This window comes from Physeter macrocephalus, chromosome 5 (genome assembly GCF_002837175.3).
Source record: "Physeter macrocephalus isolate SW-GA chromosome 5, ASM283717v5, whole genome shotgun sequence".
NCBI classification, from domain to species: Eukaryota; Metazoa; Chordata; class Mammalia; order Artiodactyla; family Physeteridae; genus Physeter; species Physeter macrocephalus.
Genome location: NC_041218.1, coordinates 11158746 through 11182133, shown reverse-complemented (window position 1 = coordinate 11182133; position 23388 = coordinate 11158746). Strand labels below are relative to the sequence as shown.

General features: G+C 39.0%; 1 protein-coding gene across 7 annotated transcripts in view; it reads right to left on the bottom strand.

The window, feature by feature from the left end:
• Positions 1 to 23388, bottom strand: part of TPK1 (thiamin pyrophosphokinase 1) — a 356442-nt gene that overhangs the window by 89690 nt on the left and 243364 nt on the right. For all 7 annotated transcript variants that reach the window (XM_024131127.3, XM_055084777.1, XM_055084778.1 and 4 more), the window contains one exon: positions 16537 to 16648. In XM_024131127.3, coding sequence (XP_023986895.1) covers positions 16537 to 16648 — 112 coding nt within the window. The remainder of the gene's footprint in view (positions 1 to 16536; positions 16649 to 23388) is intronic.

Here is a 23388-nt window from a genome sequence, read left to right as displayed (position 1 = left end):
CTCTCTCTCTCTCTCTCTCTCACACACACACACACACACACACACACACACACACACACACTCATACTAAAAAGCCATCTTTGGTAACATTCATATTCTAAATGGCATCACTTTAAACCATATCAACTTTTGGCAGGGTTTACAACTATTTTCACCCTTAAAATTGAACTTAGCCCTCATTATTCTAATTGTTGTAAAGGTTTACAATATAGAACTCTTGCTTCGGCATCTTTTACTATAATGCAATTGACTCTGTGTCCCATTACAGAATTCATGGGGGTAAAATGCACTTGCTCATTTAAAAAAGGTTGGTAATTACACAAAACATGCAAGGCTCTATCCCAGAGGACTAGGAGGAAACACAGATGACAGCACCAAATCCTTGAGGTGACTGCATTCTAATAAAAAGGAATAAAAAATCTGCACAGAGAATGGCACTAATAGGTAAACATACTGAAGAGGTGCACAGCACACTTTAGGAATTCAAAGTTAAGAAAGAAAAAATCACATTTAGTTAGGAAAGCTTCGTGAAGGACGTGGTTTGAAATGGCCCTTGAAGATGAGTGAAGATTTTAGTGGGGGGTAAGGGAGAGGAAGATATTCAAGGGAGAACATATTCTGAGAATACTAGGGGTTAGGGACATGTTTTAAGGGGGAAACGGCATGTGTGTTGGACCTCAAGTGCTTTACACAGATATCCAGGAGGAGAGAACAAAATAGTCTAATTCTGCTATTGAGAATAAAGAAGAAAGACTTAATGAAAAAGATTGAGATCATTTAGTTCAAAGTCACACATTTTATTTTATTTTATTTATTTATCAGACTCTCAACCACTGCGCCACCAGGGAAGCCCAAAGTCACACATTTTAAAGGAAAGAGACTGAAACCTCAGGGCAGGTGAGAGCAGCACTCATAATTACATCATAATTGCAGCAGCAGTGGGTCAGGATGAGAAGGACCAGCACCTCTGCCTTTCTTCACTTTGTCCAACAAGCACAAGCCAGATACCCACCGACCTCGGTAACGTATCCTGGAACGGGGGAGCCTTCTTTATTTAATTTGCCTGTTAGTTAGTAATGAACCGTGCAAGGTATAGGAAATAAAACTTTATCTACTTTATCTGTAGAATATCAGCCTTTGGAGGGATTCAGGTCAACTGAAAACACCTCAGGTTTGAACATGTATTTTTCTTAATCATATGTCAGATTTAAATTGTCCAGAACCTGTTTCTCTCTCCTGGCAGACTTAACACTGATATACTGCAAATAAATAATTGTTTTCGATGGTTAAAAATAAAAATTGGTTATCAATTGTAGCCGGTAAAATCAGAAAGCCTTCTTGTTTTGATAATGTTTTCTAAGCACGTTCTTAAGACACACACACACACACACACACACACACATACACACACACACACACGAAAAGCCAGACTTAGGAACAGTTGAGAGACAAGTTGTTAATTTGCAATTAAATGTGGTCTAGAAAACAGATGAGCGAAAAAGGCCGATACGATTTCTCCAAAGTGAAACCCTGCAAATAAATTGAGAGGCGGCCAAAGTATGACACTGGCACTGGGGCAAGCAGGAGATCACAACACCACTAATAAATCATTATCAGAAAATGCTGTATCGTTGCAGCCAGAGCATCCATTCTTTCTCCGAGTAAATGAGGAATAATCGTCATCATCTCCCATTTTTAGCCTCACTGTGAACTTCTGAAGAGGGAGAACCTTCAGCAAGAGATGATAAACTGTAACGACGACACAGGACGTCCTCCTCTGCAACATTCAAAGCCACTTCCACACAGTGAACCACATCGCACGGAATCTATGAGGAAAGGGGCCGCACATCACCCCCTGACACAGCAACCCCAGACAAAAGTCTCCTGAGTCTGGCCCTCTTGCTGCTTCCCATGGGGACTTTAATTGCCATCACATAGGGAATTAAGGAGGAGAGAGTTGTCTCCTTGAAAATTAAGCTCCTGGCATTTAGGATCTGGACCCGCTTATTTCTCTGTGGCTTCAGAAGCCACAGTTCCACACTGAAGAAAACCTCTGACATCATCTAGCAACCCTCTTTGTATAGATGAAGGGTCCACATGACGTCCTGGGGCCATATAATTCATTCTTCTCACAGTCAGAGCTTGAACCCTACTGTCATCTTTCCTCCACATTATTAACTGAAGTAAATAGCTGTATAAATGTTTTTTGCTACGTTTCAAGGGAAACTCAAGGTACAAATTACACAGAGAGAAGAAGGTAAGTTATATGTTATACAGTAATCTCCAGAGAGTTACTTTGTCAAACGGTTTAAAGCATTGATTTGTTTCCTTTTTTGGCTGTTCTTTTGTGTTGTTTTTTTTTTTTTTTTTTTTGCAGCACGTGGGCCTGTCACTGTTGCGGCCTCTCCCGCTGCGGAGCACAGGCTCCGGAGGCGCAGGCGCAGCGGCCATGGCTCACGGGCCCAGCCGCTCCGCGGCACGTGGGATCTTCCCGGACCGGGGCACGAACCCGCGTCCCCTGCATCGGCAGGCGGACCCCCAACCACTGTGCCACCAGGGAAGCCCCTTTTGGCTGTTTTATAATCTCAAAACCAGAAGAAGACCTCTACCCTCTCTTGCTAGTTCCCAAATACACCTCTTAAGCTTGAGAATTTACTTTCTCTCTATGTAATCTGTACCTTGAGTTTCCCTTGCACTGTAACAAAAACACATTATGCAAATATTTCTTCACTACAAACTTTATTTGGGATCCACAGACATATGTCAAAGCGCCTTTATGCAGATGCGTCTCATTTAGTCTGCATTTTGGGCATTTCCCCAGTGTGATCTGCCCTTCTTTGAATTTAAGCCTAGTGTTCTCTAAATATTTTCAGCTTTTTCACAATCTGGCCTCCAAACAATCTACAGGACGCAGGAGCAGCTCACAGCTGAGAAACCTGCCTGCCATCTAAACCTCCTGCAGCCAAACCATCTTGCCCTTTTATCATTGCTCTTTCCTTTGCATCAAAAATCCTGCTTTAACCATTTATCCCCCTTTTTGAATGCTAAGTAAGTATCTTTTTTTCCCCTTGAGTCCTTACCACGAATACTTGAGAACCGTGATGAATGACATTTGGTTTATAATCACCGCAGACATCACACATCACGGTGAGCATAAGTTACACTTAAATTACACACTCTTCAAATCTGCATGGGCTCTGATTTGTGGCTCACAGAGTGGAAAGGAATGTCTTAGGTAGGGCTCATATCATGAGTTTAATTGCCAAGGTGTTAATTCTCTGCCTCCTTTGTCTTAGAACCTGCCCAATGTCTGGGAAAATTCTATTTTCCTTTAGAAAAAGGATATTGAGATAGGTTACTTCACCAAGTCAAAAGCTTTTAAAAATAGATATGTAAATAACCAGTGATGGATCCACTTTCTGTGCATGGAGGACTAAGTTAGGAAACATGAACTTGGACAATTCATTCAACATTCTGGGTCTCAGTTTCCTCATCTATAAAATGAGGATAATAATACTCTGCATTCATAAAAGAGTTGATGTTATACCTGAATAAGAATGAGTGTAGAGAAAAGATAGGTAGAAGAAAGTATATTCAAAACACACAATATGATTATTTGGACCCAGAAGAAAATTATGCCCAGTGAGCTGTTCCCATAGTAAAAGTTTATTCATCTGAACCCCTTGATTCTTTCTCTACAATTCAAGTAATAAGCAAAAGTTATTGCTTTCTTGTCTCAGTATATTAGCTGGATGGTTGAATGCACAGAGCTCACATCTGAATCAGCACAAAAGTGAAACCTGGAGGAGGGGAAATAGAGAGGGACTCGAGCTTATACCAAAGTCATTCTCATCAGTCAACCTGCCCACATAAATACTAGGAAATCAACTCATTTAGACAACTTGGGAGGCATGTCTGAGTTATAACAGGGCTCTTGAACGCAGGTCAATGAAAAATCGGTCTGCTCACAAATTCCCATTCGTCATGTTCCCTACAAATGCAGGTTAATTGTTTTCATATTAAATGCCTAGACTCAACCAACTATAACAAATGTGCGTTGTCAGGTTGTTGGGAGTTTTCTAAAAACAAAACAGGATGATTATGGCATACAGTCAACGATTGTTGGTTTCTTGTGCTCTCAGCAGAGTCACAAAAGGGTAAGGACTTAAGAAAAATCATTCATAACTGCTTCAACTCCTGTAACACAGAAAACAGAATTGGAGCCGAGTTAACCAAATATACAGAATTGAATACAAATCTGTTGTAGGCTGTATGTCATTAGTCTTATCTGTCTGGAAATGTAATATTTGCTTACCAGGATAATTTTTGAAAATCCTGCAGAATAACATAGTCTAAAAAAACCCACCTTGTTCCTCTTTGTATTTTTCTCCCCAGAGAAACAATATCTACTGCTTATCAAGCTCCCCCCTTACCCAACTTGGCCTTTTTCATAAAAGTTGGGTCCTCAAGTTGCCCATGATCGTCATGCTGTGCGATTACTCCACAGTGTTAATATTCAGAACTTATCAAAAGTGGCAGTTCTGTGTTCTATGACCCCAGACTGACCAAATCTATGTATATACTAAGAAAACCCAAACTTGTACCATATTGTAGTGCAAGTATATGTGTGCGGCGTTGGTGTTTGTGTGTGTGTAAGGGGCAGGAATAAAAGTGAGAGCAGGGCGTCCCTGGGCTTCCCTGGTGGCGCAGTGGTTGAGAGTCCGCCTGCCGATGCAGGGGACGCGGGTTCGCGCCCCGGTCCGGGAAGATCCCACGTGCCGCGGAGCGGCTGGGCCCGTGAGCCGTGGCCGCTGCGCCTGCGCGTCCGGAGCCTGTGCTCCGCGATGGGAGAGGCCACGACAGTGAGAGGCCCGCGGACCGAAAAAAAAAAAAAAAAAAAAAAAAAGTGAGAGCAGATAAGTAGTCAATCAGTAGTTTGCTGGTGTGTGCGTGCTCAGCAAATTAATGATACATATCTGATTGATTGTTAAGGACACGTAGAGTCCTGAGACTCTAATAATATGTAACTAAGAAAGCAATATAAGAAGAGTCAAATTTTCTGCCTTTTGTTTTTCACCATCTTAATCACACATCAGATTGCTGTCTGTTATTGGCAGAAACTATCAGTTTCTCATTAAAATGCAGCCTCCAAGGCTAAAAAAGAGAAGGAATCAAAAAAGGATAGAAAGAAGGAATATGTCTAATAAAAGCCCGATTACAAACTCACAGCTGACCAGATGCAAACCCTCTGACTTCCTTCATGGCTCCCAGGGATCAGAATATACGCTGGACTAAACTTGACCACAATCCTTGGAGAACAGAAACCAGAGTGAATGGAAATTGTCACTCTCACCCCTTTGTGGACACCAAATAAATCATGCTCACACAATATTTTGTGTCTATTTTGTCTTGAGTCTTTACCACATGTTATCTGAGGCCAAGATTAATAACACTGAGATTCAGTTTCTCAAGGACATATAAACAGTCTTCATACATTACTTTTCAGAGTAACTGTAAAGATTCAGTGATGTAATATCTGTATTCAATATGTATTATTCCAGGAAATTATTGAACTTATTGATTACAGACTTAAATGACAGCCTCAATAATGGCACCCCCAAAATGTCCACACTGTGATCCTCAGAACCTGTAAATAAGTTACTTGCATGGCAGGAGCGATTTTTCAGATGTGATTAAATTAAACAGCACGAGCTAGGATTATCCTGGACTACCCAGTGTGGTCACAACTTCCTGAAAAGAGGGTGGCTCAGAGTCTGAGTCAGAGGAAGAGAGGTGACAATAGAAGCAGAGGTCAGAGAAAGAGAGATCCGATGATGCTACACTGAGGGCCTTGCCAGTGAAGGAAGGAATCATGAGTCAAGAAATGTGGGCGGCCTCTGGAGGCTGAAATGAGTGGTAAGAAAAGGATTCTCCACTCTAGCCTCCAGGAGGATTGCAGCTCTGTCAACACCTGGATTTTAGTCTCATAAGACCCACTTGGGACTTCAACCTCCAGAACTGGAGATGATGAGCTTGTTGTTTTAGGCCTCTAGTCTGTGGTAATTTGTTACAGCAGCAATTTGGAACTGATACAGCTCAAAACTTGTATCATGAAAATTTTAACAAATATGGTTATATTTTTCAATCTACCTATCAAACGTCACGCATTTTACATTTACCTATCTTTATATATATTTGAATCTATTACCAAATATCAAAGTTTTCTACACTGCTAGTAGTGAAGGAGCCTAGGAGGAAAAAGCCCTGTGTTGGGATAGAGACATCTGTGTTCCAGGCCAGCTCAGGCCCTACAAAACCATGTGATTTGTGGAAGTCACTTTTAGATCTTCATTATTTCATTTGAAAATCACAGGTCAAGACAAACGATGATGTGCCTTTCAACATTCTGATACTATCAATATAATTATCCTAGATCTAAGTAAAGGAAATAACATTCATATAGTCTGGACTATACATCATAGAAATTGTCATTTGCTGGCACTTACTATCAAGGATACTAATTTAAAAAATCAAGATGTGGTATCAACAATAAAGGTTTCTTTTTTAATATATTCCATTAATCAAGAATGTAATACTCTGTTATTTCCATAACATAGTCGAAAATATAAGGAATCACTAAAAATAGAACTACCATATGATCCAGCAATCCCACTCCTGGGCATATATCTGAAGAAAATCATAATTCGAAAGGATACATGCACCCCAATGTTCACTGCAGCACTATTTACAATAGCCAGGACATGGAAGCAACCTAAATGTCCATCGATGGAGGAATGGATAAAGAAGATGTGGTACATATATATAATGGAATATTACTCAGCCATAAAAAAGAACTAAATAATGCCATTTTCAGTGACATGGATGGACCTAGAGATTGTCATACCAAGTGAAGTCAGACAAAGACAAATATCACATGATATCACTTATACGTGGAATCTAAAAAAATGGTACAAATGAACCTATTTACAAAACAGAAATTGAGTCACAGGTGTAGAAAACAAACTTATGGTTACTGAGGGGGAAAGGGGGGAGGGATAAACTGGGAGATTGGGACTGACATATATACACTACTATATATAAAATGGATAACTAATAAGAACCTACTGTAAAGCACAGGGAACTCTATTCAATACTCTGTAATGACCTATATGGGAACAGAATCTAAAAAAGAGTGGATATATGTATATGTATAACTGACTCACTTTGCTGTACAGCAGAAACTAATACAACATTATAAATCAACTATACTCCAATTAAATAAAAAAAACACTTAATACAGCCTAGAGCAATGAACTCAGAATGCACTGTTACACTTTAAATCTTACCAAATATTTGAAAATATTCAGGGCCCTACAAATAGAAATGTAAGGCTTCCTTGAGAAACCTTTGTGAAAATATTTATCTGTAATTATCATCCTAATTTATTTATACATATATAAATAAATGTAATATTCTAGGTACAGCTATTATGAAAAATGAATCTTTCACACATCTAAATTTACATAAATTTGTGAGGGAACTTATTATTCCGAAGGTTTGAAAGATCCTTAGTAAAAAGTTATTATTGGAGAAAAATCAATATTGGAATATATAGCTAGAACTTTCTATTTATAAATAAAAATGACCTATGGAAACATTAATGACTTTTCTAAATTAATAACATAAAGCAGTGAAGATGCAAAGCCATTGATGGTTAATCAAACACAGAAGGGGGAAAGGCTGCTCCTTGTCTTTATCCGTGTGTGGCGATAATTGCTTTTTAAAGGAACACTTAGAGATTATTTGATATAATTTCCTGTAAATGAAACTGCTTCCCCAGCAGGTTGGGCTTGTTTAAATGTTCAGCGACCTAAACTTCCTCCTTAGAAGGGCCAGCCAGTCCCTGTTATTTATTCATTAGATACAAGCTGGCCCTATAGGTCTCACTCTCTCTTCCCTCCCATCTCTAGCAGCAAGCACACAAATAAAAGAGGGCAAGGTACAAGGCACCACCTATCTTTGGATCAGAACACATTTCAGGTGTCTCCTGCAACCAGAGTTTCCTCTATGCTATGTCCTCCCTAAATCTGCATCCTGTATGCTAGACCTACTTCACTGGTGTTTCACTCTTGCTGCCTTGGTTGACTTCCCTGGAGGTTCCCTCCTGAATGCCTGGACTTTAAGAGTAGATGTCAGTACCACCCTGATTATAAAACCAGTCAAAGATATCACAAGAAAAAAACTCTGCAAAACAATGTATCTTAGGAATGTGGACGCAAAAATCCTCAAAAATATACTAGGAAACTGAATCCAGCAACACAGAGAAAGAATTATACATCATGACCAAGTGGAACTTATCCGAGGGATTTAAGTTTGATTTAATATCGGAAATTCAATTAATGTAATATATTATTATATCAACAGGATTTTTTTTTTTTTAATCACAGGATCATCTCAATAGACCAGAAAAAAAAAGCAAAGTCCAAAACCCTTCCATGGTAAAACCACTCAACAAACTAGGAATAGAATAGAATAGAATTTCCTCGGGCTTCCCTGGTGGCGCAGTGGTTGAGAGTCCGCCTGCCGATGCAGGGGACGCGGGTTCGTGCCCAGTCTGGGAAGATCCCACGTGCCGCGGAGCGGCTGGGCCCGTGAGCCATGGCCTCTGAGCCTGCGCGTCCGGCTCCGCAACCGGAGAGGCCACAACGGGAGAGGCCCGCGTACAGCAAAAAAAAAAAAAAAAAAAAAAAAAAATTCTCATTCAACATAAACTGCCACAAACTATACTTAAAAAAACACATTTGGGGGGAATGTTAATATTTTGGGTATCTTTAAGATTTTGGTTTTCTAGTTAAATTTGTTTCCAGTGAATCAATTTTTGGCAACTTGACCTAGAACTAAACAAGGGTAAGAGATGGTAGCTGGAGCAGTGTGAAGGGACCAGATCATGCGCCCTTTCCCAGCTGTGCTCAGGAGTCTGGACTTGATCCTGAGAATATCTGGGAATCCTTGAAGGAAACTGACTTGGTCTGATTGCATTTTAGAAGAGCTTGTGTAGCCAGATAACCTTAACAGTAGTTACATGGAGCAGGGAACAGGAAAAATATTGGAAGATTATAAATTCTTTTATCTTCTGGTTTGACTTCTCTAGTAAAACATCAATCATGCATTGATTGGAGGAGAAAAGGGGGAAGAAAAAAGAGAGAAACTCACATTTTCCTTGGGTTCTGTATACATAAAAGTGACAATTGCTAGATGGCTATTTGTACCTTTTTATACTTATTTCTTCATACTATTGCTCTACCTTCAGTAATGAAAGCTAAAACTAATATCCCACTGTCAGAGAGCTTTTTGTATGATTCTTCCAGTAATTTTGAATATTGCACTCAACCCCCTTCTAATAACTGGCACTCATCAGATGACTACTTAGTAATTCGCTGTGTCTGTGCTAGATTCTGGTTAACTGCTACACCCGTGTATCTCAAAACGTGTTTCTTTGGCCTACCAGCAGCAGTTTCACCTGAGATGCTCATTAAAAATGCAAATTCCTGGGACCCAAGCCAGCCCCACTGAATCTGCATCTGTGGGGTTGGAGCTTCATGGTCTGCTTTTTAATGAGAGCTCTCCCTCTGTGACTCTTTAGCACAGTGATGTTGGGGAACCACTGCTGGAGTTAGTGCTTTCCCTATCCAGTTGGCTTGGAATCACCTGGGGAATTCATTGGACATACACCCTGGGTGACTCCCAAAGAGTCTGATTGCATAAGTCTGGGCTGGGCTCAGTCTTTGAAGTGCCCAGGTAAATCCAGTGGGATTGATGGCTTCACCTTGTACACTTGATACCCCTCATGTGGGCACTCTAAAAGAAATGACAGCATTTTTCAGAGTCCCTCCTCTCTGGACACACAGTTGAGTGAACCTAAGGGTATCTTACCCTAAATAATAATAATTTTTTAAAAGCCATCCTTATTATCATCAACTTTGATTCTTGAAGCATGTGTTTTATGTAAAAATTGTAACAATCTCTTCAACTCAAAGCAGTCACTGATTATCAAAAGAATGAAGACACAAAAGATATTGTCCTCGAATCAAAGAAGAAATGTTGACATCACAGTTTCAGAATGCTTTTTTTCAAGCACTGGACTAGAAAAGCAATAATTAAAATAATAATAAAGACATTTAGAAACATGAAACATCTCACACATTAGTGGCGTGAGCTCACAAAGGTTATACCTTAAGTGTGTATAGCTATTGTTGAACCATGACAACTGACTAGAATCACCTTGTGAGGCATAATGGAGTGAGAATTAAGAGTTTCTCACCGAAACTGCATTAATAGCAACTGTAGTTGTTGCTGTTGTTGTTTTTTAATAGATGCTTGAACTGTTTCCTGGTTAGGCTGGCACTTAAAAACCCTCACAGTGGTGGATGGACCTAGAGTCCGTCATACGGAGTGAAGTAAGTCAGAAAGAGAAAAACAAATACTGTATGCTAACACATATATATGGAATCTAAAAAACAAACCAAAAAAAGGTCATGAAGAACCTAGTGGCAGGACAGGAATAAAGATGCAGACGTAGAGAATGGCCTTGAGGACACGGGGAGGGGGAAGGGTAAGCTGGGACGAAGTGAGAGAGTGGCATGGACATATATACACTACCAAACGTAAAATAGGTAGCTACTGGGAAGCAGCCGCATAGCACAGGGAGATCAGCTCGGTGCTTTGTGACCACCTAGAGGGGTGGGATAGGGAGGGGATATGGGGATATATGTATATGTATAGCTGATTCACTTTGTTATACAGCAGAAACTAACACACCATTGTAAAGCAATTATACTTAAATAAAGATGTATAAATAGATAGATAGATAGATAGATAGATAGGAAAAAAAAACCTCACAGAGAACTCCTGCAGAAAATCTTGGTACCTGTACACACTTATTAAAAAGCATTTCCATAGAGATGAAAAATCTTTTCAAACTGTTTTCTCAGAATTTTTTTTCTTTCAAAACTCTTTCATTTGGGCTAGATTTGAGTCTCTTTCAGGCAATGCTACAAAATTATTTCACTGTCATTTATATCTATACTTCTTTGAAAAAACACACAAAAAAGAACAATGAAGAACAATCAATGCATAATTTCAAACTCAATTTGTTATGAAGCAGAGGCCTTGGCAAATGGAGGGCAACACCAATTAATATTTTTCTTAGGCAAAAGTGTAGAGAAGTTAAAAGCTCCGCCCCTCAGGATTTTTATTTTTCATCCAAATTACTTTTAATTTCCTACCATTATTGTCCTCTTTCCTATCTCCTTTGCTTTCTTTCCCCTGTCTACAGTTAGCTTCCTCTTGTATTTTTCTCTTTATCCCAAATTCATTTTAGTGATTTTTTAAAAACATCAACTTATTTTATAGGGAAGGTCTTTCATTTACTAGTTAGAAACAGGAAAAATAGCACTGAAGACCGGAATTCCAATTTTGAGTGTATCAGTCCCTTAATGATATGAATTTGGGCAAATCACTAACTAGGGCTTTGAGCTTCCATGCCCCTGTCTGAAAAATGGGGATATCTGAAAAATTTTCACAATCAATGGACCCCAATTATCAGAGCTAAGGAAAACCAACTAGAACAAGAGAGAAGTTACACTTAAACATACTGTAGTAAATCTGTAGAACATCAAAGAAAAACATAAGGTCTAAAGAGCAGATAGAGTTAAAGACAGATTATAAACAAATAAGAATTAGTCTGAGTGTGGATTCATTGACAGCAACAACAGAAATCCAGAAGAGTATGGCTGGAAGAAAGTTAAAATAAGTTTTTATTATATGTGTGGCTAAACTGTTCATCAAGATGGCGGACAAAGAAAAGGCATTTTTTGATGGAAGAGCAGACTCCTACTCATTCTTTCTTTCCTCACTGACAGGACCTCGGTCTTATTTGGGGTGCCTATTTCCTTAGATTAAAAAATTTCATGTCCCATACTCCTTTGCTGCTAGGGTGGTATTTGATAGTTCTAGCCACTGAGGCAAAAGATTAGATGCAGGAAGGATTTCTGGAAATGTTGGAAATCCCTGATGCCTTGTTTTCCTGCAATATGTGCTGCCCTACTTCCTCTCTTCCGTTTTTTCCCACTTGATGCTGAACGGGGAACATAGTGGCTGGAGTTGTAACAGAGACATCTTATGTTTTGAGGCAAAGGCTGAGGAAACCATAGAAACCTTGCCCTGTAACTACTTAACTCTATACTTTGTTACATGAAGGGGAAAAGGGGGGAAGTTTTTAAAGCTACTATTTCAGTTACTCATAACTCAACACAATCCTATTTGTTACAGATGAAGAAGAAAGAAAACTTGATTACTAACAAAAATGTGGCTCTATAGAAAACCAAGTCACTTTTTTAGAAACAATGAAAGTATTCAGCAATATATTAATACAATATACTAAAGTCAATTGTATGTGTATATAGCACCAATGAACTCAGAAAATATCATTTTTATTTATTTATTTTTTGGCTGCACCACGCAGAATGTGGGATCTTAGTTCCCTGACCAGGGATTGAACCCACGCCCCCTGCATTGGAAGCACAGAGTCTTAACCACTGGACCACCAGGGAAGTCCTGTAATTTTTAAAGGTGTAGTTACAGTAGCAGTACAAAATACAAGGTTTCTACAGACAAATCTTATGTAAGAGGTATAGAATCTTTTAGACAAAATTTTTTAATTATCAAAAGCAATTAAAAAGTTCTAATTAAATGGGGAGATACATTATGTTTATGGATGGGAAGACTCAGTTTCATGCAGGAATTCCCTTCCCCAATTGTTCTGGTCTCCCCAAAATAATCTGTAAATTAAATGTAATCCCAATAAAAATTACGATGGAACTGTGTGTGTGACACTTGTCACGCTAATGCTAAAGTTTACAAAGAAGAGAAAAAAGCCAGGAATAGCCACGAAAATTTCGAAGAACAAGGTTGGTAGACTCGACACATTTCAATATTTATTATAAAGCTATGTTAATTAAGGCAGTGTGGTATCAGTACAGGAAGAAGAATGTAAGTCAAAGGAAGAGACTAGAGATCAAGGAAACATACCCATGAATATGAAAACTTATGGTATATCACAAATCACTGGAAAAAGGATGATAAATGATGCTAGGGCAGTTCGTTATCAGTAAGGAAAAAATTAGATCCCTAACTCATATCATACACAAAAATCAATTTCAGGTGAAAGGAGAAACCTAAAAAAAAATCCCCCTCAACACTAAACTGTGAGAATATCTTTACAAACAGGGAATAGAAAGATGATTTATGACACAGAAATTAAAAATCTGAAAGAAAAAGACTGATAAATTTGACTACCTTTAACTTAATAACCTCTCTGTGTACAAAAATGGCATAAACAAATGGCAAAGGCAATGTATAGCCAGGAGGAAGATCATTAGGGTCTGAAGGGCTTCTAAGAATTAGTAAGAAACAAACAAATAGTCCAAGGGCTAAAAGGGCAGAAGAAAGTAGCAATTCACAGAAGAGGAAACCCACATGGCTAATAGCTACAAAAAGATGCTTTCGCTCACCAGCAATCAGAGACCACAATGAAATATCATTGACACTCAGCAGACTGGCAAAAATGATTAAATCTGACAATCCCAAGAACAGGGTAAGGACATGAAGCATGGGAACTCCTGGGTACTCCTGAGACGAGTGTACACTGGCATTTCCACTCTCAGGGCTATATGGCAGGTCTAGTAAAGATGAGGATGCCATTGCCTATGATGCAGCTGTTTTAGTCCCATGTGTACACGGCCTGGAGAAACTCTAGTGCCAGACACACACCACAGACTGTTCACAGTACACTGCTATGAATTAAAGTATTATAATAGAGGTAGTTTCGACAAAATTAGTAAAGATACACTTCTGGATGGTGGTACCACCACAGGCACTTGTTTTAAACACAGACCATGATGGGAGATACCACAAATTGAAACAGGTGAATCAGACTACTTTCTGATTCATATCAGAAAGTGGCATCATATTTTAGTGTGGGTATAGACAGGGAGAATGCCAGCCTCCAGACCACCTGAGGAAGATTTTGATGCATTTCCTTACGAGGACTTGCTTATTCTCCTTGACCCAGGATGTGAGCAACTCCTGACTAAGTTACTGTATCTCCTTTCTCCTCCTCTGGGTCCAGCCCTGTCCTGCCACTTTGTAGGGGTGACAAACTGACATCGAGCTCTGCTTTCACAATGACACTGAGTAAAGCAGGACCCTCTCTGTGAAAAAGATCTATCCACATCTCTCCAAGCCAACATGGTGTCATTTCACAGTTATTTTTATGGCTTTTTAATGAGGCAATATTACCTATCAGAAGACCCCATCCATTAGCACTTTTACCACATACCATTGATGAAACACTTGCGTCTCAACTCTGTTGCTTTTTATACCCTGTGAAGTTCCTATTTCTTATTTTCACAGAGTTGTAGAGAAAAAAGTACCTATTTCAAAAGTTGAAGCAATCTGTAAATATATAGGTAAGTAACAGTGTAGAGCATTTCGGTAGGACTGAAACATTATCACGGACACGAAGATTAAAAGCTCCATCATGCCCAAGGCCCCTTCCTGGACTAACTTTTATTATTCAGATACTGTATGATATCACTTATATGTGGAATTAAAAATACAACCAACTAGTCAATATAGCAAAAAAGAAGCAGACTCGCAGATATAGAGAGCAAACTAGTGGTTACCGGTGGGGGGCGGGCAATATAGGGGTAGGGGGGTGGGAGGTGCAAACTGTGGGTGTACAATAGGGACGTACTGCACAACGCGGGGAGTACAGCTAATGTTTTGTAATAACTGTAAATGGAGTATAGCCTTTAAAAATTGTATAAAACATTTTTATAAGCTTAAATTAGGAAAAAAAAAAGAATTAGGATGTGAATTTTGGTGTGGAACACAGGGGCTCTGAGGATGTTCTAAAGAGCACAGAAGAATCTCTTGTATCCTCCAACTCTTGCCTGTTCCTGTAAGATAAAGGAAACTTATATGGTCAACCCTCCTGTTCACTTTGCACAGTGTCCCAGCATGTCTTGGCGTCGGCCCTGGAAAGTGAGGTCACTACCAGATCCAGGAGGAAGCTCACCATTGTCTAGTCTGGGTCCTTGGAAAGAATGGGAGCTCCAGACAGTAAAACAATTGTTTCAGGCTGCAAATGTTTTCAAATAAAGCTTCTGATGGGAGCGCATGTCAGTTTCAGCTAACCGCTTCAAAGCCCGTCACAGATTTCTATGCACTGGAGGAGATCTGTTCTCACCGTCCTTTCAAATTCTGATGAGCTTGCCAGACATTTGCTTCAAAATATCTCCAGTTTTTTTTTTCCTAATTGTTTCAGCAATGGCTCATAGAAAGGCCTTTTAAAATATCTTTTAATCTTCAATGTATTTATTTCTCGAAATATTTACTTCCTTGTAGGAACCTCAAAGTTTTACATGTTATAAAAGAATGACATGGCTCCGTATTTTACTTTTTACAACCTTGGAGGTATTGGTCAATCATGAAATAATCCCTTTGACATTCAGTCAAAGCCCTTTGATTAAATTACTGTTATTCTTAGAGACTAGGGATGATTCATTTCATAACGCCTGATGGTTTCTTCTGGAATTTATTTCATGAACAGATCCACCTCATTTTTTGTTCTTTTCAAACCAGACAGTTTTAGTATGACTAGTACCGAGGTACAGTACTGAATACAGTTCATAAGTACTGAAGAACATTTTAAAATTTAGTAAGAACAGTTAATCTTATAAAATCTCAGGTGTTTGATTATAAAAATAACTCTATTTTAGTAATAGCTACTTCTCTGGAAAAGTAAAGTAGGTTTCAGGCATACAGAATCGAGAAGAAGCCTTGGCAAAGAGAGCTTAGATACGACACCAGAAGTATGATCCATAAAAGAAAAAAATTAGACTTCATCAAATTTAAATTAGATTAACTTAATGCACTTAGTTAATTAAATTTCAGAAAATGAAAAGATATGCCAAAGACTCTGAGAAAATATTTTCAAATCATATATCTGATAAAGGACTTTTATCCAGAATGCATAAGGGAATCTTACAACTCAACATAAAAAAAAAGAGATAACCCAATTAAAATATATGCAAAAGATCTAAATAGACATTATTCCAAAGAAAATATACGAATGGGCCATAAGCACATGAAAATACGTTCAACATCATTAGTCATCAGGAAAAAGCAGATAAAAACCACAATGAGATAACACTTCATACTCACTAGGATGGGAATAATAATAATAACAACAACAAGTGTTGGTGAGGATATGGAGAAACTGGAACCTTCATACATCACTGGCAGGAATATAAAATTGGTACAGCTGCTTTGGAAAATAGTCTGGCAGTTCCTTGAAAGGTTAAACATAGAGTTCCCATATGACCTAGCAATTCCACTTCTAATTATTTATCAAGAGAAATTTTTAAAAAAAGAAAGCAAGAAAACCTCCCTTTGTGCAAGGGTTTTACTTACTGACATTCCACTTCAGGCCTGTTGTCGTAACCTGATTGCACGGCTGTCCAACAGGAATAAGGCCACACCAATCACCTTCCATTCCGGTATCTACATGCAATTTGTGCTTTCCCTGAGGTAGAGAAGGAATGATCATTAAGATGGGGAAGAGAAAGGAAGGCACATTAATGCTCACTGAAGACCTGGTCATACGCACCAGGTACCATCCTAGGAACTTCACATGGTTTATCATACTTAATCCTAACAACATACTTATGTAGTATGTACTGAATTATCCTAGGAACTTTCACCTGACTTAATCCTAGCAACAGTTTTACAAGGTAGTTTATTGTTAATTATTACCTTTATATATCAGAAAATTGAAGTTTGCAGAGATTAAATGTGTCCAGGACCACACAGGTAACAAGGGGCAGAATCAGAATTCCTATCTATACCTGCCACTTCCAAGATTCCATGTGCTAAAGATATAGCACTAAGTGATACAGGATTCTAGGGTCTTAATCAAACACTTGCTTGAGTGTAAATACAACATTGCTTCCTCGGTAAACTCTCTGCTTTTTATCTGAGAACTGGGCTTCTAACCTTGAGAATTCAGTGTAAACCCTACTAATGGTTAACCTCTTTCCTACACCCACAGCTGCTCTAGGAGATGCTCAGTGGGGCGTACCTCTACCAGGAAATAGAGTATCTGCCCTGAGAAATGAGTATGCTTCTTCTATTCTGATTATGAAAACTGATATAATCTACCATGTTTTCAATGTTTCAGGTGACAGGAAGGTTAAAGTTAAATGTAATGCTCAATCAAGGCCACAAGCTTTGCTTTTAAATAAAATACTTGGAAATGCCTCTCCTACGAAGTAATGCTTTTCCATTCCTACCCTATTCATTATCCTCAGGGTATACAGTCTTTGTAGACAGATACCTCAAGTTCTTCTGGGAAAATGTCAAGACATGCATGCATTCAATAATAGAGTAAAAAAGGTATTTTTCATAATTCAAATAACTCTGAAGGAATAAGCTCCAAAAGATATTCTTCATTTTAATAAAATATTGTTTTAAAGTGTATTTAATATATGACATATTACCAAACTAAGGTATCTAGGTCTGCTTGTACAGTCATTTTACTTTTATTGCAACTATGCCTTTAGCGCTGTATACTGTAAGTTTCTGAGAACTTATTCTACCGTATCCAGGTCTCAACATGCAAGCAGGATTTGTCTTTTGTCAAAAGCTTGCTTTTATTAGGAAAACAATTCTCTAGATTATTATACATATGAATCCTTGTGTTTAACACAAGTTCATTCAGACATTTACTGCCTGTACAATTCATATACATATATTTCCATTTGAACATTCAATCAGAGGGCACAAATTCAATTAGAAGGGCTTAAATACATTCAAACACAAAGCAGATTTTTAAAGAAAATTTAAAATACATTTGAACTTGGTGTCCATCATTGGAAGAAAGGTAGGCAACACTTGTAGATATACACCAAGCAATGGATTAGATGCACACAGAGAAATGTGGATGGATAGAAAACACAGTGCATTGTGAAAACATAACACATAGTAAGAAACAGAATCGTGATAAATGACAGAACCTATCTATGTAAATTAAAATAAATGCAAACACAATAAGGCACTTTTCCTACTAACAAAATTAAAAATATATATTCATATATACACACACACTAACATGTTTGCGTAATGGGAAATGCTATAGGGACAAAAGGGAAGCAATGGATCTATCAACCAATGAGGATTCTTGTCTGGACCAGAGTTGATAATGCGCTATGAACTAACGAGTACTACTGACCCAACACTGAAATCTCATAAAAATAAAATAACAAATAAATACTTTAGATATGAAGTGATACAAGATTTAGAAATTCTTAGACTCTTCTGAAGGAAAAAAATAGAGAAAATATTCTAATAATTCAGTAATTATTAGTAATTATTAATTACTAAAAACAGTAATTCAAGAAAGAGGAATAACTGGGAGACAGCCATGGGAAAAACTCAGGAGCGAAATAAAAACTTATTCATGAATAATGATCTTTGGTGTTTTTCTTTTATTGTAATTTAGAGCAAAGGCATATAAACCATATTATAATTACAGAAAATTTCTACATATTTCAGTGTAAAAGTAATGCTGTAATTGTCAGAAGACACAAGTAAGGAAAAGAGTATAGAAGAAAGTGCAGTGGTCTTCATTTTCTCATCATTTTACATCATATGGGAATCAGGAAATAGAGCCTAAAGTTGCAGATTTTTTTAAAGGGGGATTTAAAAATTGCTCCTGTCCTGAGTTATTGGTAATGTGTGGGTAACACGCCTACGCGCCAGCAGCGGGACTGAGGAATGGGATCTGAAATAGCTCTGTTCTTCATCCTGCCCTATTACTCATTCACGAACCTCCAAGCCAGTGTCACGGACAAGTTATTCACCCAACTGTATACATGAAACCTGTGACCACTGCATGGAAGGCAAAGCACGGGGAAGGAGGAAAGATGACAGATTAGAGATCCGATCCGGCGTGGGGAGTGGAGGGCAGCATGCAAGCAGGGGGCGCCCTGAGGAATGATGCTTGTGTGGGAACTAAAGGATGAACAAGAGCCAACTCATGACGGAAGGGCAAAGAGGCTTGCAGGCCGAGGGCGCACCGCAAAAGCCACGAGGAGGATCACTTGAGGCTTCGGGGTGGGGTGGGGAATGCGTGGAGCACGGGAGAGTTTTAGGGCAGCAGAGCTATTCTATGTGACACCGTGATGGTGAATAGGTGACATGATGCATCTGTCAAAACCGCAGATGTACCACGCAGGAGTGAACTCTAATGTCAGTTAGGGACTTTCCTTAATAATGTACCAATATTGGTTCACTGTTTGTAACAAAGCTAACACACTAATGCAAGATAATAGGGGAAACTGCCAGCAGGAGAGGGGGTATATGGGAACCCTCCATCTCACCTGCTAAATTTTCTGTAAATGTAAAACTGCTCTAAGCATAAAGGGTATCGTTATTTTTAAAAGTCTCTCAATGACCTTCCACTTTCTCATCCCTTCAGTGGGACTAACAGCAATGTGCTGGTGGGTTTAAAACCTAGGCCAGCAGATGAGCGGTACCACACACGGAGAAACATGCAGCCATTTCTCAGCAGCCTTTACAACCTTGTTCTGCTTTTTTTTTTCCCCTAAAAAGAAGGGTTTTTTTTTTTTAAAGATATGAGCCACCTTTATTTCTTTCTTTAGACTCTTTTCCCTAAGTTGATTTACATTGATAGCTTGCACATGAATTTTGAGTTTTATTTCTCCCTACTACCTCCCAGTACAGAAATAATTCTCTCTGAAGATACAGATGCTAATAAATACAATACAAATTATCATCCAGAGACGCCAAACGTAGCAGACTTTAACAACTCTGGAAAGCAGTTAACAATGCCTCTTTTCTCATCAAAGGAGTTCATGAGAGAGGGTATTGCAGAAATTCTGATTTCCTTAGAACCGCTTCGGCTTCAGCAGTGAAGGGATAGGAATGGTGGTGACTTTTCACAATGGCGGATCCCAGCCTGATGAGGGCTGTACCGCCAGGGTCCCCATCAGAAAGCACGGCATATCACAGGAGTTGCAGGTGACCTGGGTGGCAGAGGACACGGGACCAAGAAGGGCGGGATGCACTCCTGGACCAGATGGCTCTACCTCTGTCTCTGGTAATGGTGTTCTCTGACAATGAGACCTGTGACTTCTTCATTTCTTATCAAAGGGGACTCATGTGTCCTCGGGTTTGTCTTATTTTCCATGTGTTACAGTTAATTCCTATCTTCTAATTGAAGACTTTCCTCCCTCTGTTTGTGGCCTGCTTAAAGGTTTGGTAGTGGTCAGCTGAACACATTACCATGTTTGGTGCTCTGGCTAACTGCAGTAAAGAATGATAAAGGAAAGAAGGAATGATTTCTCAACTCGTGAATATTAACTCCCTAGGAAGATTCTTCAACTTATTTCATATAATGCAAAGGCAACAGCACAAACACATGTTAAGCTTTATTATCTCGGGGTGGGAGGGTGCTGTTAAAAACCCCACTGGTTTAAATGACACAATGGTAAGCTTTCTCTTCTAGCCTTGCTATGTATTCATTGCCTTCCTCATTATTTTAAGATTCAACAGACCTTGAAAATTTCAATCTGGGACCTAAAAAGTCCCAGATAGGTATCTGCCTACAATCAAACAATGAACAGTTTTTCCTCTCATTCCAAAAAGGTGTTTAGCCACAAGTGAATGGTCTTTGTGTTTATAAATATACAAAATTTAGCTCTGTATGGTTAACAGAGAGCAATACTATGCTTTTCTCCTGTATCCTCAAGTCTATGTGACATGTTTACAGTGGACAACAAAAGGAATTTTTGTTCATCCCTCAGATTTCTCAATTCATAATATATGCTAGCCTATACGGGATTTGACACAGGCAGACATGCAGCCTGACAGTAAAGAACTGCCCTGAAGATTTATGCCATTACTGGAGACCACAGGCACGTGAACTAATCATTGACTTCCATCTCCTCTCATGAATCACTGCACAGCTTCCGATTCTGTCACCTGTTCTGAGCTAAGAGGACTCTTCGAAGTCAAAGGCAGTTCTATATGGTAGAGATGGAACAAAAATAAAGCATCGACAGTTTGGTTTTCCAATCCTGGTTATTTTTAACATATTAACAACCTCAATAAGGGATGAAATTGTAATTCAGTGAAAGGCAACAAAGATGGTGCTTGGCACCTGTGCTGGAAGTCATACTTAGGAGCATGTGAAGGACAGGCAGCATCACAGTCACCGTCCCTAGGCTGTAATGCCAAGCTAGAGCAAAACATACACGAGTGGACACCTAATGAAGGGCTAAGAAATCACTGTCCCTTTGATTGTATTTTACCTCCTCTTTGAAAATGACAAGGACATGACCGAGAGAAATGATGGAGCTCACCCTAGATTTTGCTTCTGCAAAGATTCCAAGCATTGAGGCATCTGAATCCTGTTTACATCTCTAAATCTTTAAATCCAATAACGATGCTAAGTTTTAGGCTAAGTTGTCCTAGTGCGGTGCTCACAAAATACAGAGAAATTTAACAAGATCATTCACAAAGCAACTGAACCCAGGAAGACCACAAATGTCCTTTCTACTTAGTGCAAAAGATTCGAGGAGCAGATACCGATACTAGTTTATAAAGCGGATAAACATTCATCAAATTGCTGTTAATGCTGCACTTACACCCCATGGCTAATTGCAGCTAAAATTTCTGGCACACGGTTAGACCCAGTATGAATGGAATACTGCTGTACACTGATTAAATACAAGGCTAACCTCTGCTACCGAATCTTTTGTTAGTTTGTCCAGGTACTTTAAAAAGTCATCAGCTAACACCACGGGAATTTAAATAGCCCCCTGGAAAGAATACTGAAAGAAGTCAACGGAAGGATCTACCTTATATTTACTAGGAGAAGAGGTTACCTCTCCCACACAAAGATAGACTTTTGTGCTGGTACATTTCATACTGCGACTACCCACATGACTGAAAGTAGTAACAAGAGAAATGGTCTTTTCAGTGAATTTATAGTTGTAAAATCTCAGAGCTAGAGGACTCGTATATTAACTTTTATTCTGCTCCACAAACGTAGAATTCAAAGCTCAAGCGTGTTGGTTTAATATATATTTCTTTATCATTGATTGACTGATTGCATTTCCTTTTGAAAAAGCATTAATTCCTTATCTATAGAGAGCTTTTAGAGTTTCCAATCATGTCAGAGCCACGTTTTCCAAAGTGTATCCCACAGAACACTACTCGTGGGGTCTGGTTAAGATTAGAACAATAGCTTCTTGGATTCCCCTCTTGGAAGTCACAACACACATCAGCATCCTAGGTGTTCTAGGTAATCTTCTTTTTTTTTTTTTTTAATTTATTTTGGGTTGCATTGGGTCTTCGTTGCTGCATGCAGGCTTTCTCTAGTTGCATCGAGCGGGGGCTACTCTTCGTTGCGGTGTGCAGTCTTCTCATCGCGGTGGCTTCTCTTGTTGCAGAGCACAGGCTCTAGACACACAGGCTCAGTAGTTGTGGCTTGAGGGCTCTAGAGCGCAGGCTCAGTAGTTGTGACGCATGGGCTTAGTTGCTCCGCGGCATGTGGGATCTTCCCGGACCAGGGAATCGAACTCGTGTCCCCTGCCTTGGCAGGCGGATTCTTAACCAGTGCGCCACCAAGGAAGTCACTCTAGGTAGCCTTGAAGCAAAAAACTCTGTTTACCTGAGCGAGTGTTTCCCAAACTTACTTAACTACAGATCCTCCTCCTGCCCCTTAAAATAACACCTCACAATTACCTGTGGAATTTGCATTTCATGAAATCAACCTAGGAAAATACTGATTTGGAATAGAGATTCTGCACACAGCACCTGAAACTATGATTTTTGGTTGAATATTTCCACAGCCAGAACATTTCAGTGATATGTTTTGAAATTAATAACCTCCATCTGATTTTTGTTTTGGAAATTATTTAGTCACCTGAGGCTGAAATCATGTGTATATTGACAAAAGGTAGGCTTATTTTTCGATTAAAAGGTTAATGACAATACTGGGTGCATGTATATCCAAAAGAAAACCTTCTGAATGCCTGTTAAGCTAGTTTATTTAAAAGTCAAAGATAGTTAAGAAATACCCACTATTGTTAGAGACAGTAAAATAGTATGATTGGCTAATTTCCTCCTTAACTCCCAACACTAAACTATTTCAAATTAAAACAGATGCAATCGATGTTTATCTTTTCTACCCTAGCACCTCGGCGGGGGGGGGGGGGGGGGGGGGTATTGATGGTTTTC